The sequence below is a fragment of the Crocodylus siamensis genome, chromosome 4, assembly GCF_052110815.1.
Source record: "Crocodylus siamensis isolate JL-2025a chromosome 4, ASM5211081v1, whole genome shotgun sequence".
Taxonomy (NCBI): domain Eukaryota; kingdom Metazoa; phylum Chordata; order Crocodylia; family Crocodylidae; genus Crocodylus; species Crocodylus siamensis.
The window spans coordinates 75,508,223-75,525,083 of NC_143398.1; the positions used below are offsets into that span (position 1 = coordinate 75,508,223).

A 16,861-nucleotide genomic window follows, 5' to 3' on the forward strand; every position below is an offset into this window, starting at 1 on the left:
AGTGATGATATTTGAAAGCTTTTAACTTTGCATTGCTGGTTTACTGATGTAAAGTTATTGCCACCAAAATCTCATCAGTTTCTGAAATATAGGAGTTTTTTCTCCACCTCTTGATCACATCACTGTTTATGCTTATTGTATCTTTCCCGGTACCTGGTAGACCTGTCATGGCACAGTTTATAAATCTTTTTACTTCTCTGCATCCAGGATACAGCATATTACTTTTGCCCTGTTCAGATGTACCAAAATGTGCTCTAGAAGGCTCCTGCTGCTAAGCTGGAGACATCAAGTAAAATCTTAGGATGAAGGTTCTAGAGAAGATGGTTTCCAATAGGAATAGCTATGTTGCTTCTAGAAAGTAAAAAGTGAGAGCAAGCGTGCAATAAGACACCATTAAAAGAGAAAGTAAATATTTTAAATTATCTTAAGATAATTTCTAAAATAATACCAAAATATAGAGGACTAAATAACTTGAAAAATTATGTTATGCTAATTGCTAAGAGTCCTTCCTAAAAGTTATTGCAATGTAATTTTTGTGTAGCGACAATTTAAACTAACTGGGAAAGATAAGAAAGTGGAGAATGCAGCAGCCCATTTAATAAGCCATGCCTTTTTCTAGAACAGCGGTGATCCAGAGCCTGTGTTGGCTTGTCTTGGATTTTTGGATAAAGCTTATGGTGTTGGCTTTGGGGGCGTTGGTTGTGGCCGTGTTGGTCTGGTTTTGGCTTTGAAATTCCAGAATCCTAAAATAGCCTGTGACCTGCTATGTGACTGCTTCTCTTCCCATATGGATAATTACCTCTCTGTCAACTGAGAGTGCTTCCACTGGAGGGTAGCAGAGAGCTGCTGGTAGGAAATTCTGTATGAAAGGCCATCAACTTCTGAATTCACACTGGCCCAAAAAACTTTCTAGTACCATCTCTGAGTTTCCCTGAAAAGTACATCTGAGGCATTTGGGGAGACGAGTATATATGCAAGAAGTGCTATTTGGTTGAGGTCTCTGGTTTCTAATCTGATGCTTTTTTTTCTTGTTTCTATATCTGCTTTTAAATATGTCAAAGATAACTAAAAACCGTCCACTTGGTGCCTAAACAATAGTTGAGGGTAGTTGGTGATAATGTCTCTGTGCCAATGTCAATTTTCTGTTCTTTAAGAGACCCTACCCGAAATGGGACCTGCCTAATCACAATTTTGTCAAATGTACAAAATATTTTTTTTCTTTAAAAAAAAACAGGGACATTATTTTTCTGTATTTTATCCGAAATGACCTATTGAGATGCAATTAGCATTCTTCCTTAAATTCCTTTACAGTAACATTGTTGATATGTGATTTAAAAATCAAAATGGATGCATCTAAAGTTGATTTATCTTAAGTTTATAAACTTCTCAAAGTTTTGCAGTGAAAATACAATATATTCTTGCCATGAATGTATCATAAATAAGCTAGGTTTTTATACTTTTATGCAACTTGGAACAAAGGTATTTAATCAAATCCTGGCTATGTTAAAGTCAATTAATTGTTTTCATTAGGCTCAGAGTTAACCCAATATTTAAACCAATGAATTATTAATCAGTAAGTACAGAATGCTAGTAAATATAGCAATTTGTAGTGTGAATTGGTGTGGTTCAATCCTGATGTAAATGAAGACACTGATAGACTCAAAGACATAAGGACAGAAGGCCTGGAGGAAAGGAGATCACAGAAATATGGTAAATCATGTTTTAGATTAGCAACATATGTCTTAAAAAAAGGTACTGGTATATCTTTTAAGATTCAATTAGAGTAGTGAAGTTTTAGGGTTAGGCTAACCCTAAAGCTAGATGGTATCTTTCCTTTGTTCATATTCATCAAAGGCTAATATAAATATAATATTGTCAAGCTGATTAACCCGCTTCCCCCAAATTCCAGGTCTCTAAACTATCAAATTCCAGGCCCCTTTTTGTTATGTATGAGAACTCTTAAGACTTTTTTCCCTAAAAACAAATGGCAAACTTTTGTGGAAGTTCAGTATGACAAAATCACGAGGATTTAAAAGGAAGTGTTGTTTAGTGAATCACTTTGAATTAATTAATATATATTATACATTATTTATATATGACCACATGATTTTAAGTTCATACTCTGAAACTTTTCACTGTAATAAACTACAGAAAGGACAGCAGTTTTAATTAGAACAAGCTTCAAAATATGCAGTGATCACTGTTTGGGGCGGGAGGAGGGAATCTCTCAACACGTCATGACAAGGCAGAATTTCTTTGTATGTCACTATCAACAAATGTTATAAAGGCTTCTTTCAGTCCAAGCAGTAGTAAGACTTGCAGGTCTAGTGTAAGTAATACAGACTGCTGAGGAGTTAACAATGCACTACTAACAAGAGAGAAGGAGCCAAAAACGTTTTTATATCTGACACTTGGAAAGCTCCAGAAATTGTATCCAGCTACAAAGTTTGATATTTTTTCTTCTTTTTTTCCCAAAACATTATTTTCAATGCATCTAACTGAAATCTGAATTCATAAAAGACTTAAACTCACTGCAGACACACACAGGTCTAAGATGCCATCATAATTAAGACCATCAATTTGGATAAATTTCATCCTAAGAAGCTATATTGAAATGAACATTGTGGGAAAACTCAATTTAATGATACCTTGGAGCATATTCTTGGTTCATTCACTGCTATTCTCTCTGCAAGGTAAGAATTTATGCTCAATTCTTACGCTATACCTTTCAGAAAAACATAACCATTTCAGTAGTTTGCTTGTTCTCACTTTTACAGTAAAGCAAATATGGTTCTACCACATGACTTAAAAAAAAATGGTGCCAGACTAAACAGCTCTACATCACACACATTGACTGTTTTTGAAAGTGAATATGACTTAACGTTTTTCCAGTAAAATTTAAGCTTTCAGGCTTGAAAGCTTAAATTTTATTGGAAAATGATTAGTAAAGAACAAAATTTAGCTTTTCTTGGTATTCTTGCCTTACTGTGAAAGGTGGTACTGTATAAACAAGATCTGACCTTGTTCAAGAGTTTGAGCTACACTTGTAGGTCGTTTGAACCTTTTTTAGGATGTTAATGTAAATATTTGATGTAGTGATTATAGAAACTCTCTGTGCTGTTGTAAGCACTTATGGTAATAATAGATACTGAAGACAGATCCCCTAGAATAACAGAGTTTTCTAAAGCCTTGCTGCTTTCACATTTGAAATATTGGAAGTGAAATATTTTTTAAAATAAAAAGTAAATCTGCAGCAAAGCTAGTGAGAGGCTTAAATAGATTGGAATAAGATTTTAAACTATTAATTACTTTCAGAAGCACTGGAAGTCGTACTGAAAGTCTGATCCAGAGCTGTTCTGAGCACTTTCTGTATTTCAGATTTGGTTCAATTGTGCAAGGAGCTGAACACTTTCTACTCATTAAAGAGGGAGGTAAAAGCTGTTCAGCCCTATCTAAGCACACACTGAGGATCCAACGATGAATAAATAATGTGTCAATTACTCAAAAGAAAAAAATATTTTGTCTTGGGTAGGGATATTTCCAAATTCTGCTGAAAGATTAAGCCTCCATAAAGATTTTCTGGAAAAAATACAGTAATTAGCAATTTTTGTAAAAATCAAAGGTTAAAACATACCTTATAAATGTGTAACAAATAAGTAGTTGCTATCAAAGTAAGTAGAAGGAAACAAAAATGTTTCATTCAATGACTTTTTATCTAACAGGGTCTTATTGCAAGTTCTCTCTTTTGAAAAGAACACCAAGGTAAGTCTGCATTCCTTATCTGTAGAGTATTTCAAGACAGTATAGCTGGAACAAATATAATGAAAACTGTGGAACTAAAATAATGTCTTGCATAGAGTTCATTTATAATTTCCAGTAACTAAGATAGAAAATGCTAATTCTGTGGAAAGTGTTAATGGGAAGAAGTGATTAAAGGTGCAAATCTGTTGTAGAAAAGCTAATGTGCTGCCTGGGTGATTTACAAAAGGATGATATTCATGTGGTCGCAGCCAAGTTCAAAGAATGAGGGGATTCATGTTTCATATAATGATTGTTCTTTTGTTTGAAAAAATTAATAGTAAAATATAAGTTTAATTCCATGTGGAAAGGAGGTACCCACAAATGCACTTTATCTGAAAAATTCCTTTTAGGACAAGTTATGTGCAATTGTTTATAAGCAAATAAATTCGTTCTCTAATTCCAAATTCTGTTGAAGTCTTGGAAATGTGCCATTTACATCAGTAGAAACAGGATTGGATCTCATCACTGTACCTCTAGTTACTTCTAGTGCATCTAATCAATACATGCCTATTATATAATGTGAAATGAAAACTAGGAATACTTTGTAGTTGGAGGCCATTTATGTTAAAAAAAATTAAATGGCTATTGCAGGGAGATAGATGATGATAATAGCACATGCATACAGCAGTGGTGCTACCTTACCACCATCTGTACTGCACCAATGAACAGTTTTACAATATTGTATCCCATAAAATAGACCCAATTTGCTTATCTCCCCTTCCCCATAAACAGCAGGTACCTCCCTAAACAAGGAGCTCGTGTTCAAGAACAGAGATCTGAGTACTCCTGAATTCTGTAAAATGAGACTGCAAATGAAAAAAAGTCACCTTTTTAAATGTTAACCCAAGAAAGACCTCTTTGATAAAGTGATGGAAATCAGAGAGAAACACCTCTCCCTAGGGAGCTGCTTATTCATGTTGCACCAGGGACCTTTGATTATACAAGATCCTTTTTGTTTTCTTCCAGAAATGAGTTTAATGCAACACGACAGAAAAGAGATCTCTTAGCAGCAGAGGTAGGTCATACCCTGGCGAGAGAGGGTGGGGGAGAGAACCTCCTCCTTTCTGCGGTGGGGCTTTGCTGTTGCCACAATGAAGCCTTTGTAGAGGAGAATGGAAATAGTAATAATAAAACAGAGATGAGAAGGAGAAGCTTTTCCATACCTGCTTCCCCCAAAATAAGCCTCTACAGCCTTATTCATTTATTCGTCAGCACAATGTGTTATGAATTATTTTCTGCAACAGACAGACTGGCACACACCAAGGGGAAAAATGGTGACTTTGACTGTTAAATCTTTTGTGATAGCAAACAGAAAGACCCAGGGTGCTGTTAGTGGCTGGTGAAAAGGACGGTACTGAAATTGTAGATGAACAATTTTGCAAATGGTATCATTGTGACAGGTACTCCTAGGCTATGGAGTGGGTTCTCAGGATACACTCTGTGCCTCTGAAGGTTGTTCCCTTCCTCTCATTGCTGTATAGTGCACCTGGTTGAGTTTAATCTGAAATACAGTGGCACCTGACTTAACCATTTGTGAAAATACCAGTCTGAAAAACCCGAGCATGGCTATTACCCCATTCTACAGCTATGGCGACTGAGTTCTAGACAGTGAGAAGGTGACTTGTGCAGGGTCATGCAGAACATTAACATCAGGAATTTAACTTGCGTCTCCTGAAAGCTAGCTGAGTTTCTTTGCCTCAAGACCACAGTGCCTTTTCCAGCTGAGACTGTTACACCTGCTAATATGGGAGTGGTGATGTGCTGAATCATGCCTGGCACACCTTGCAATAAGACATGTTTTAGGATAAAATGGGTCTGTACAGACATGTCCTATTAGTGTATTTAATAGATGATTAATGGCAAAATTAAGGACCTGTGACTGTTAAATATAATGTGAAGGCTGAAGGGAGTTTTGGTTGGGACAGAGTAGGTGGGAGAATATGATATTAATTGAAAACGGGCAGTAACATCAGGACTTTTCCCCTAGGGACAAACTGGAACCTCTCTGGCTAACAAGGAAAGTAATGTGCTGAGGAACTAGTAAGAATTTCTCTTGTAAACTGGGAGCTTGTCAGCTGAAAATGACTGAGGAGGAGAAAAACCTGGAATAGTCACAGAATGAGACTGAGCTGCCAAATTGACTTTCACAGAAAGAGAAAATGCTATTGTAGGATTCAATAGGTGAGGTATTTCTAGTACAGAAAGCATAGGCTCTTTCTAAATACTTTGGAGGTTGAGTGGTTCAAGGTCAAAGATAATGTTTCATAGTTTCTAGGGTCGGAAGAGACCTGAGCAGATCATATAGTCCGACCCCCTGCCATGGCAGGAAAGAGTACTGGGGTCAAATGACCCCAGCAAGGTATTCATCTAACCTCCTCTTAAACCCCCAAGGTTAGGAGCCTGCACCACTTCTCTTGGAAGTTGGTTCCAGATCCTAGCCGCCCTGACCGTGAAGTAGCGCCACCTGATATCTAGCCTAAATCTACCCTCTGCCAGCTTGTGACCGTTATTCCTGGTCATTCCTGGCAGTGCTCGGGGGAACAAGGACTCCCCCAATGCCTGCTGGTCCCCTGTGACTAGTTTGTAACAGGCCACGAGATCCCCCCTCAGCCTTCTCTTGTGGAGGCTGAACAGGTTCAGGTCCCGTAGCCTCTCCTCATAGGGCCTGCCCTGTTGTCCCCTGATCATGTGAGTGACCCTCCCCTGGACCCTCTCCATGCTGTCCACATCCCTCCTGAAGTGTGGTGTCCAGAACTGGATGCAGTACTCCAACTTCGGCCTGACCAGTGCCGCATATAGGGGGAGGATCACCTCTTTGGACCTGCTCGAGATGCATCTGTGGATGCATGACAAGGTACGGTTGGCCTTCCTGACTGCCTCCCCACACTGCCGGCCCATGTTCACCTTGGAGTCAATGATGACTCCAAGATCCTTTTCCACCTCTGTACTGATAAGGCGGGAGTTCCCCAGCCTGTAGGTATGGTGCCAGTTGTTCCTCCCGAGGTGTATCACCTTGCACTTGTCTGTGTTGAAGACCATTCTATTCTCATCTGCTCACCCTTGTAACCTGTCTAGGTCCGATTGTGGCCTGTTGCTTCCTTCTAGTGTGCCCACATCCCCCCATATCTTAGTGTCGTCAGCAAATTTGAACACGGTGCTTTTTACCCCCTCGTCCAAGTCACTGATGAAGATGTTGAACAATGCGGGCCCGAGGACCGAGCCCTGCGGAACCCCACTGCCCACGTCCTTCCAGGTTGAGAAGGACCCATCCACCACTATCCTCTGGGTTTGGCCCTCCAGCCAGTTGGTGACCAATTTGACTGTGTGGGTGTTGACACCACAGTCCCCCAGTTTCTTAATGAGAATGGGATGAGAGACTGTGTTGAAAGCCTTTCAGAAGTCCAGGAAGACTATATCCACTGCTACCCCTGCATCTAATGATTTGGTGATCTGATCGTAAAAGGCCACCAGGTTGATCTGACAGGACCTGCCACTGATGAACCCATGTTGATTGCCCCTAAGCATGCAGTCCCCTGCTGGCCCCTTGGGGTTGTGTGCCAGAATAATTTTCTCAAACAGCTTGCCTAGGATCGAGGTAAGACTAACTGGCCTATAGTTTCCTGGGTTCTCCTTCTTCCCCTTTTTGAAGATGGGAACCATGTTGGCCCTCTTCCAGTCCTCTGGCACCACACCAGAGCACCACGAGTGGTCATAAAGCTGTGCCAGGGGTTGGTAGAAGAACAGCTGGATCTGTAGTGGAACCTGGACCATTCATATGAGGTGGTTTACAACCTATTTAATTTGCAGTAGGTTGCCAAATTAAGGTGAGCTACTCAACGCTACTTCATGGTCAGGGCGGCTAGGGTCTGGAACCAACTTCCAAGAGAAGTGGTGCAGGCTTCTACCTTGGGGGTGTTTAAGAGGAGGTTAGATGAACATCTTGCTGGGGTCGTTTGACCCCGTTACTCTTTCCTGCCATGGCAGGGGGTCAGACTAGATGATCTGCTCAGGTCCCTTCCGACCCTAGAAACTATGAAACTGTTTGCTGTGGCTTTGATTTCAAAGGGTGCTGCAGCTTCCATCAGCTGGATCTTATCCGTGTTAGGACACAGCTGAACAGACAGGTTGGTAGCCTTTGAAATAAAAGCTCAAGAAAACAGCTGGAACACCCCTGCAGTCCTGAACTACTCCTTGCTAATTAAAAAGCCCTTGTCTTCAAAGGGGAGCAGGAAACCTAACCCTGTGCTGTATCCACATTTTACTGTATGCTAATGAACAAATTGAGGCTAGAAATTAGATTAAGTTTCCAACTTTCCAGTATAAGGTTCCAGGCTCTCCATGGGAGTAGCGAAGCCAAAATCTAGTTATAGGATGGACCGTGCTCTGTTCATGGATGAAATTATGGTTACCTGTGATATCGGAGGACTAAACTTGGTGACCAAGTAGGGTAGGTCCCTTCCTATCCAATGTTCCTGGCAACTCAGAGAGATAAGGGACAAATCAGAATTGTCCCTTACCTGAGGTAAATGTTAAGGTCATTTTCAAACTTTTCACTTGTTATGTCGAAGTAGGATTTTGCATTTTACAAAAGCAAAATCCTAAATTGAAGTCATCACCATTTAACAGCCCTGTCAGAGAGGGCAGCAAATTTGTTGACCATGGGGTAGTAAGTGGGAGAGGGGAGAGATACCAAGAAGCAAGTGTTGCGTATCTGCCTCGGTCAGAAATCTGCTATTTCTGTGCTGGCAAATCACAAAAAGGAAAAGCGGTAACTTTATCACTGTGTTGCATCCCAGTGTTGGCTTCATTTCGGCCATGGAAGTAACTTCACCTTTTGTTTACAAAGCGTTTTGGAAATCTGTGGATAAAAGGCTCTACATTGATGCAAAATCATTTCCTAAAACTGCTGCAAAACCCCCTGGCTTGTACCAGTCAGACTATTCACAAATATTAATATTCTGCTTTTGCCTCTCTTGTTTCTTTGATAGACTGAAACAGTTTCCCCTCAATCTCGACTTCATGGGCCATTTATTCAGAGTCCAGGTCCATCAGGAGGTCAGTGTTGATAGCTTCTTGTTTGAAAGGATTTTGGTAAAGTGCCCCACATCTATAACCTATCTCATTTTACCTAAGGTTGTATCAGTCTTAATGGCACTTTCTTCATGATAGATAACTTGGTAATATCTCATTTTTATTGCATTAGGTAACTTGTATTTCTGAATTGCTTAATCATAGAAAATGGTTATTTTCTGCGCTTTTTTTTTTTTAACTTCTCTGTTTTAAAGAAAAATGCTATAGCATTTCCTCAACTAAAATTGTTCATTGCTTTAAATTAATTTCTACCCCAGGTTTCTTTTGGGTTGGTTTGTTTCATCCTGTTTCCAAGTTTTGGACATTGGCAAATTGAGTAGCTGTTGCATGGGATGCTTACGTAGCAGTGACTCTTGGATGAGCACCATAAAGATGCTTCTAGAAAATTCTGGGTATTTTTCAAACACAGCCATCTCAGGCAGTTCAGTGTTAATGGAGAGACTTCACAGAAATTGCAATAGACATGCTCGCACCTTTTGTTTCTTAGTTTCCTGCATAGAAATCTGATCAAAGAGGCTGAACAATGATACTCCACTTGAGACCAGACCTAACTACCTGAACACAGTGTATTTTCCCATCCTCTCCATAAACATGAATACACATATGGTGCAGCTTAAGCTTCTCTAAAGTCTTTCTTTGTAAGTTGTTACAGAGGTGAGAGAGACTATGATCTCCTTGCTTGTATTTTCAAATGTAGATGTATTTATGTGCATTTGAAAAATAGTTTTCAATGGAAAAAATAGAAGACCTAAGATTCTTCTGCTTCCTTTAAAAGGAATATTTGTGTACACGCACTCGTTCACTTATGTGCATGTGTACACACTTACCTAAAGATGTTCCTGAACTTCAGAATTCAGAGGAGAATTTTTAATCCAGGTAGACCCAAAGATGTTTGGATATAGGGCTTAACATCAGCCATTGTAGAAAAAAGCAAATTGCAATATTTTGATCTAGGTTTAGATTCCGGTCCTCTGTCTCTCCCTGTCTCTGTCTCCAAACTCTGTGTGATTCAGATCTGGAGTTTTGTTTTAGACCAATCTCTCTTCATAAGGCCAGTAGAAAAAAGGAGGTGGTTGTTTTTTAAGTTTGTATGTTGTTCTGTTTAATGAAACTATGTTTAGAAATCACATACATATTTTTCAAAATCCTGCTAAACCACCTATAATGTAAAGCAAGACAGCTGTATGACACCAATCAACTGTTAAACCATTTAACTCATTTTTAAGCATATGAAGATGATTATTTATAGCTTTTTTGACTGCATACATTTATTTTCAGAGGGATTCATAGCTTGCATAAATCCTTCGTTTTAACACTCAGTAACGAGAACTAAATATGTGCACTGATTGTGCTGAATTTATTCATTGCGTATAAACTGCAGGTATATTGTGTATACTTGTATATTTCTGGTATAAGCCAACTGGGATTTGGTTTCTTTATATGGGGACTTGAACTTTCATTTACTGGGAGGAGGCTGCCCTTTTGCTCTCTTGTTAGTTTATAAATCTCAAGCTATCCTGTAACAAAGTAATCCAAAATATGGAATGGAGTAAATGGAAGGATCACTGCAGATTAAACTTTTAGCTAATGAAGCCAGTTCTGTTTTAGTTAACAGTAGTAACATTTACTTAAATTTATTTAGCGGATTCATTATACTGGAAGGCAGCTATGTTTGCTTACAGGTACATGTCCTCAAGAGTGCCTTAATGGAGCAACCTGTACAGAAGCAGGTGCATGTGACTGTCAGACATTTCAGGCTCAAGGGAAAAGGTGCCAGATTGGTAAGTTTCAGTAACAAACAAAGGAACTAAATAGCGAGTTAGAGTACAGTTTTAGGGAAAGTTTGTTAACCTAATACTGGGTCAGAGCAGGTGTGCAATTCCCTTTATAATGTACCTGTAATCCTCCCAAGGGGCCAGATGATTCACACTCTGTGCTCAGAGTATGGGAGTATAAACTAGTGTCAAGCATTCTTGTATTATATTACTTGATGCCTGCTATGATATTCTAATGCATCACCATTTAACTGTATTAATTAGAAAGGACACTGCACTTCCGCTAACAATGGCTAAATGCATCTTTGGAAAACAGGACTTCCAAATTATTTCAGTGGCCCAGATTTCATGGCTGTTCTATGTAGGAAGCAGCAAGAACAAATTTCTCAGCAGTAGACCTGGCCTGGAACTTTCTTGTCCTGTCCTGACTCCTCAGGGTGCCTGGTTCTGGTATTTATTACAGCAGCCATGGAAGGAGAGTTTAAAGCTGGGCCTAAATCAGCTACACTGATTTAAGTTTGTTTTTTTTTCCCCATCCACCTTCTGAGGAACTAGGTCAAAGCTGCTATTGAATTTGAACCGGTTTCTCAGCCTTCAGCGAAATGATTTTGGACATAGTATGTTTGTAATCTCTTACTTCATCCCTCTTCATAATTAAAAGGTTATCACCCACCCAAAACTGCCATTGACTTGGTGGGGTCAGGATATCATCCAAGAGGGGTATTTTCCTTAATGGCTTCATCATTGATCAATGATTTATCAAGGAACTTATTTTTTTGTCTGATGTATGTTCACCTAACATGCAATATTTTCTGTAGATGCCAATGGCATTGCTGTTTCTTTTATTTGCTGTGTTTTTAATGTACTTGTTACCTTATTCTTTCCAGTACCTAATGCTGGTAAGGACCGAAATGGAATTTGCAAATCCTGGGGACAGTATAACTTTGAAACATTTGATGGCAACTATTATTACTTCCCAGGAAATTGTTCCTATATTTTTGCAAAAGACTGCAGTGCACCAGAACCTCATTACACTGTATGGGTAAGTGTGAGGGTGTTTTTGTTTTGTTTTGTGTTTTTAATGAAATACAGAACTATTTTTTTATTGAAATAAAAACAATATTTCAAGTTACTCACTATTTATGCTGATGGAAAGAGTCTAAGCATGTGTACAATAATTAATCTTTAAGTAATGCAATACACTAAAACATTTCCTACTCCTTCCAGTCTAAAAATTGTCCCTAATTTCTCCTGTTGGCCAGTGCTTGTAGGAAAGATTGGCATGCCAGAAAATGTCAGTGAACTTGAGAAATGAGTGAATTCCTGAGTAAAGTGGAATTACCTGTCATTAGCATCTCCAGTTTCAATCTGGGTGATGGTACATTTTGAGGTAGAACATAGATTTAGATGTTTTATTGACAGACGGAAATATTATTCCATTAACTGCATTGATCTTTAAGGAATGTGGAATGTATGACACAGGGTTGGCTTTGAGGTTTACAACGCCTCTGACCATTAAAAGCTAAATGCATAGAAGAACTTTTCAGTGTAGGCATTTCAATACTGAGCTTTGCAACAGCTAATGTTTTGGTACCTTACTGCTTCAGTGGAATCCACAGCTCTGAGTGAAGTGCCTAAGCACCTCATGCATTGCCTGGAGAGAGTTAGGCATCTCAGAATGGAATTTACAAGGCCAGCATGTTGAGCAAGGAGCTGTCTAATTTAACCAGTAATAAGATGGGTTTCCGGGAACTGCCTGTTAGAATGGGATTCATAATCCTAGACTCTCTCCTTGGCTTAAGTTAATAAATTCTTCCTTTTGGTAGTTGAGGGTGTCCCTTTACATAGCAGATACCTATGTTTACAGCACTTACCTCAGATTTTGGAGCCTCTAAGGGCACGTCCACACATGCAAGTATGTGCACTTGCAGCAGCTCAAATAGAATTGGTGCAAATTTGAGCTGGGGCTTTTTGCCTCAGTACACGTGCTCGGACATGCATTTTGTTGTGGAGCAAATTGTGCCACCTGGGGCAAAATAACCATGCTTGGCTCCTCCCGGATCTTCAGCCAGCGGGAGCTAGAGCCTGGGGCCAGCACCTATGCTGTACTAGCTCTCAGGAGCTTCTGGAGCCCAGCCAATAGGTACCTGGGGACACTATCCCTTGTGCCAGCTGGACTGCTGAAGGAGCCCTGAGAGTTCTCTGCACCCTCTACCCAATGCAGACATCTGGCAGTGGGGGCTGCTGCCTGGCTGTGACTTGCTGGGCACCTGCCAGACTCAGATGGAGACTACATAGCCAGTAGAGGCATCTGACCCTCTGGGCTAGCTGCCAGTGGACTGCAGTTGCAGGGTTGGCCGTTGTGCAGCACTACTGCCATTTGTACCCCCTGCCTGGCCATCTGGGCAGCTATCACCCAAAAGATGTTCCGGGTATGGTGGCCTGCTTTGTACTGTCAAAGCATGTCTTCCTGGCCACAGCTAGATGGGTCCAAGGTGCCAGCTCTGAGCAGGCAGGGTCCTGCCACTGGCCTCCCTAGCGGGAATTCTGGTGTTTCCTATTGGAAAACTGAAAAATCCCTGATTTAAAAAAAAAATCCCAAAGTCACTCTCTAAAATACCCCCAAATCCAGGTTCTTCCACAAATAAAACAAAAAGTCACTATAACGAGAGAGAGAGAGAGAGAGTGATCAGTTGAACAATGTTTTATTGATATATCTACCCCAGCAGGGGTCAGGGGCCATGGGGGGGGGCTGGCAGGGGGAGGGGGAATTGGGGGAGTGGGCGCGGCCATCGGGGTTCCCCCCCACAGTCCCTTCTTCCTCCTCCAGCCTCCCTGATCCCTTACTCACCAGCACTGGAGCTCTGGTGCTGAAACACCTGGCTTGGCCAGCTGCGTGTTTCAGCACCAGGGCGAGGGGTCAACCATAGAGATGCTCTGGCAGCCAGAGCATCTCCATGGAGGACCCAGCCTCTGGTTGCCCCACTTTTTTTATACTTCACTTTTTTTAGACCCTATCCAGGGGTCTAATTTTCTCCCCATGCTGCAAGTTTGCAGTGCAGAGAACATTTTTTTGTTCCCCCACATGCCTGTTGCCCCACCTCAAAGGGGTTTGAGGTGGGGCAAGGGGCAAGTGCGTGCTCATGTGGATGCGCCCTAAGAGTTCAAACCCATACCTTTTTAATCTATCAGGAGAGTGCTATAGTCACCAGGATACTTTCTACCTTTCCTGTCGAGCTGCACCACTGTACAAAAATAATTCAAGGTTCATTAAGGCAAAGAGAGGAAGCATTACTCTAACCTAAAGATTAGGACATTTACCTAGACCAGGGATACTTGGTTTCTGATCTCTGCTCCAAGGACTGTTTGTCCATTTTACATTAATCAGTCATTGTATAGAGTGCAGAAATAATAGAGTTTCTAAATGCTGTCAGAAGGGCAATATACAGTACTGGGAAAGTGTGTACGAGATTACAGAAGGTATACCTATTAGAAAACATTTGTATTGATCAGTAGGCCTCAGAGTGGGATACATTATACCAATTAATCACTCTGTAGATCTCTTTACTTTAAGGGCTTGCCTATCTTTCATCTAAATACTGAATTAGCTTTCAAAGTGGATAATGGCCTGTATCCAGTAAAGATAATGCAGTACTCATTTTGTTTGCCCTAATGATCTTTTTTAGATTTTAATTGTTTACCTTATAGTTTTTGCAAGTTAAGTTGCATTTTTCTAAAGTTGAACATCTGTGTATAAGAAGCTGTACTTACTTATATACTTTATGTACCCTTTCCCCCAAAATTAGTCCTCCAAATTTGGCATGCATATCTTTAAGTGGTAAAGCTGATTTTTCTTTGCTGGAGTAGAAGCAAGGAGATGCTGCTGTAAGATGACTGTCATACTTCTCCCTCTCCTAGTATTGGGGAGGAAAGGGCAGAATTTACCCTTCAGCAGCTACAGTGTTAACAGTCTCGGAGCCACAGCTGCTGCAGTCAGGGTCCCTGCAGTCAGCAATCGGCCATGAGAGGAAAAATCTTTTTTTCCTTTTCCCCATTCTGTTTTTCCAAAACAAGGTGTGTGTCATTTTTGGGGGTATGTAGAATGTGAGACAGTACAGTATTGCTAAAGTCTTATTTGCTACAGAAATATATTTGGAGGAAAAGGCAATCCTTGTAGCAGAACCAAATATAGGCCATGTCTTTCTGAAAGGAACAGCAAAATAGTGAAATTCAGTGTCAGAACTGTGATTTCTTTGTAACCTGCTAAAAGATTTAGAACATGGATACGGGAGCGGATTGCTGTTGCTATTAGTTTACTCTGTTTCCATTTAATTTGAATTCTTTTGCAGAATTCTCTCTCCTAAGCCTTTTTTTTTTTTTTTTTAAAGAAAAAATAGCCCAGAATCAAATCCATCATTGTATTAAGGCACAGAATTTAAATTTCAGTAGATTCTAGGAGAGAGAGAGTGGAACAAGCATCATGTTTTATAAAAGACTGAAAAGGTTTGCTTAGGAATAACCTTTAATGACATTGGAGCAGTACACTGTAATGTAACTTAATGCAAGCAGCATGGATTTACAAATTGGGTAATAGGAAGCCAAGAGTCATACCAAGACCTGACCTTGCTGTGTGGTGTTTTAAAGTCTTAAGCAAACCACCTGTGTGAAGAGAAAGCAATTGTTGCATGCCTTCAGTGATTAAAACTACCAAGGAAGTGAGTGATTTTCCATTCTAGATGTCCTTAGATTAAGATTGGATGCCTTTCTGGAAGCTATGCTTTGTCCTACACAAATTATTGGGCTTAGTGTAGGGATGAGTGAGTGAAATTTGTCATGATATACATGATAACGTGCATATCATGATGTCATGATATACTTACTATAGGAACTTATGGTTCCTTTTGGTCTTAAATCCTATGAATATGAGAAATATAAAGTGAACTGTGCCACAAGATGATTTCCTCAGGCAAATATGGAGAACGTTGCCTTTGATTTAGTCGCCTGCTTTTTCATTTACCCAAATCTGAAACATTTCAGGTAGCATGGAGTGCTCTAACAGCAAATGTTGAGTAGTGTACTCTATCATGTAAATGACATCAAGTTTTTGTAGATGGCTCATCCTATTCTCATCTTATTACTGTTCAACGCTAAGAGAAATTGTTCCCATGATACTTTTTAGAGCTGCAGATGAGTGTGTCAGAGAAAAATATGACTTGAGAGATTTCTGAAATCTCCTTAAATGGAGTGCAATTTTGACAAGAATTTCATAGATTTCATAGGCATTAGGGCTGGAATAGATTTCATAGACATTAGGTCATAGGATCCCAGCAAGATAAGCATCCAATTTTTTCTTGAAGGTGTTCAATGTAGGTGCTTGAACCACCTCTGAGACCTTGGGGGCTTGGACAGTAAAGAAATTCTTCGTTATGTCCAGCCTGAAACGGTCTTGCAGATGTTTATGACCGTTCAACCTTGTCATCCCTTGGGACGCTCTGGTGAACAAACGTTCCTCCAGGTACTGGTGGTCACCCCTGATAAACTTATAGGTGGCCATCAGATCACCCCTGAGCCTGCGTTTTGCCAGGCTAAAGAGCACCATGGCTCTCAGCCTGTCATCGTAAGGTCTGTTTTCCTGACCTCTGATCATGCATGTGACTCTTCTCTGGACTCTCTCAAGCTTCTCCACATCCTTTTTGAATTGTGGAGCCCAAAACTGGGCATAGTACTCCAGCTGTGACCTCACCAAGGCTGAGTACAGAGGGACAATGACGTCTCGGGATTTGCTTGAGAAGCATCTGACCCCCAAGTCTCTTCCATAGCTCTAGCCAGCGTAGCGCTGCCGAGCCGATAAGGATGCTGCAGGTTTTTCCTCCTAAGGTGGAGAACCTTGCATTTTTCAGTGTTAAACACCATCAGGTTCTTCTCTGCCCATTTGCTGAGCCTGTTCAGGTCAGCCTGGATCGCCTTCCTGTCTTCAGGTGTGGATGCTTTGCCCTGAAGTTTGGTGTCATCAGTGAACTTGGCTGGTCTGCTTTGGACTCCAATGTGGACTCCAATGAAGAAGTTGAACAAAATGGATCCAGGGGCCGAGCCTTGGGGGACCCCACTGGTCACAGGGCACCATGACGATTGATTTCTGTCAGTTACCATCCTCTGGTTCTGACCATGGAGCCAGTTTCCCAGCCAGCGGATCG

At 40.6% G+C, this 16,861-nt stretch overlaps 1 protein-coding gene across 1 annotated transcript in view; it reads left to right on the forward strand.

The window, feature by feature from the left end:
* Positions 1 to 302: 302 nt before the first annotated feature.
* The window catches only part of OTOGL (otogelin like), a 168,644-nt gene continuing 152,085 nt past the window's right edge, over positions 303 to 16,861 (forward strand). The window contains exons 1-5 of the mRNA XM_090041582.1: positions 303 to 358; positions 4,768 to 4,816; positions 8,790 to 8,856; positions 10,575 to 10,673; positions 11,555 to 11,709. Of these exons, the coding sequence (XP_089897708.1) occupies positions 303 to 358; positions 4,768 to 4,816; positions 8,790 to 8,856; positions 10,575 to 10,673; positions 11,555 to 11,709 (426 nt within the window). The remainder of the gene's footprint in view (positions 359 to 4,767; positions 4,817 to 8,789; positions 8,857 to 10,574; positions 10,674 to 11,554; positions 11,710 to 16,861) is intronic.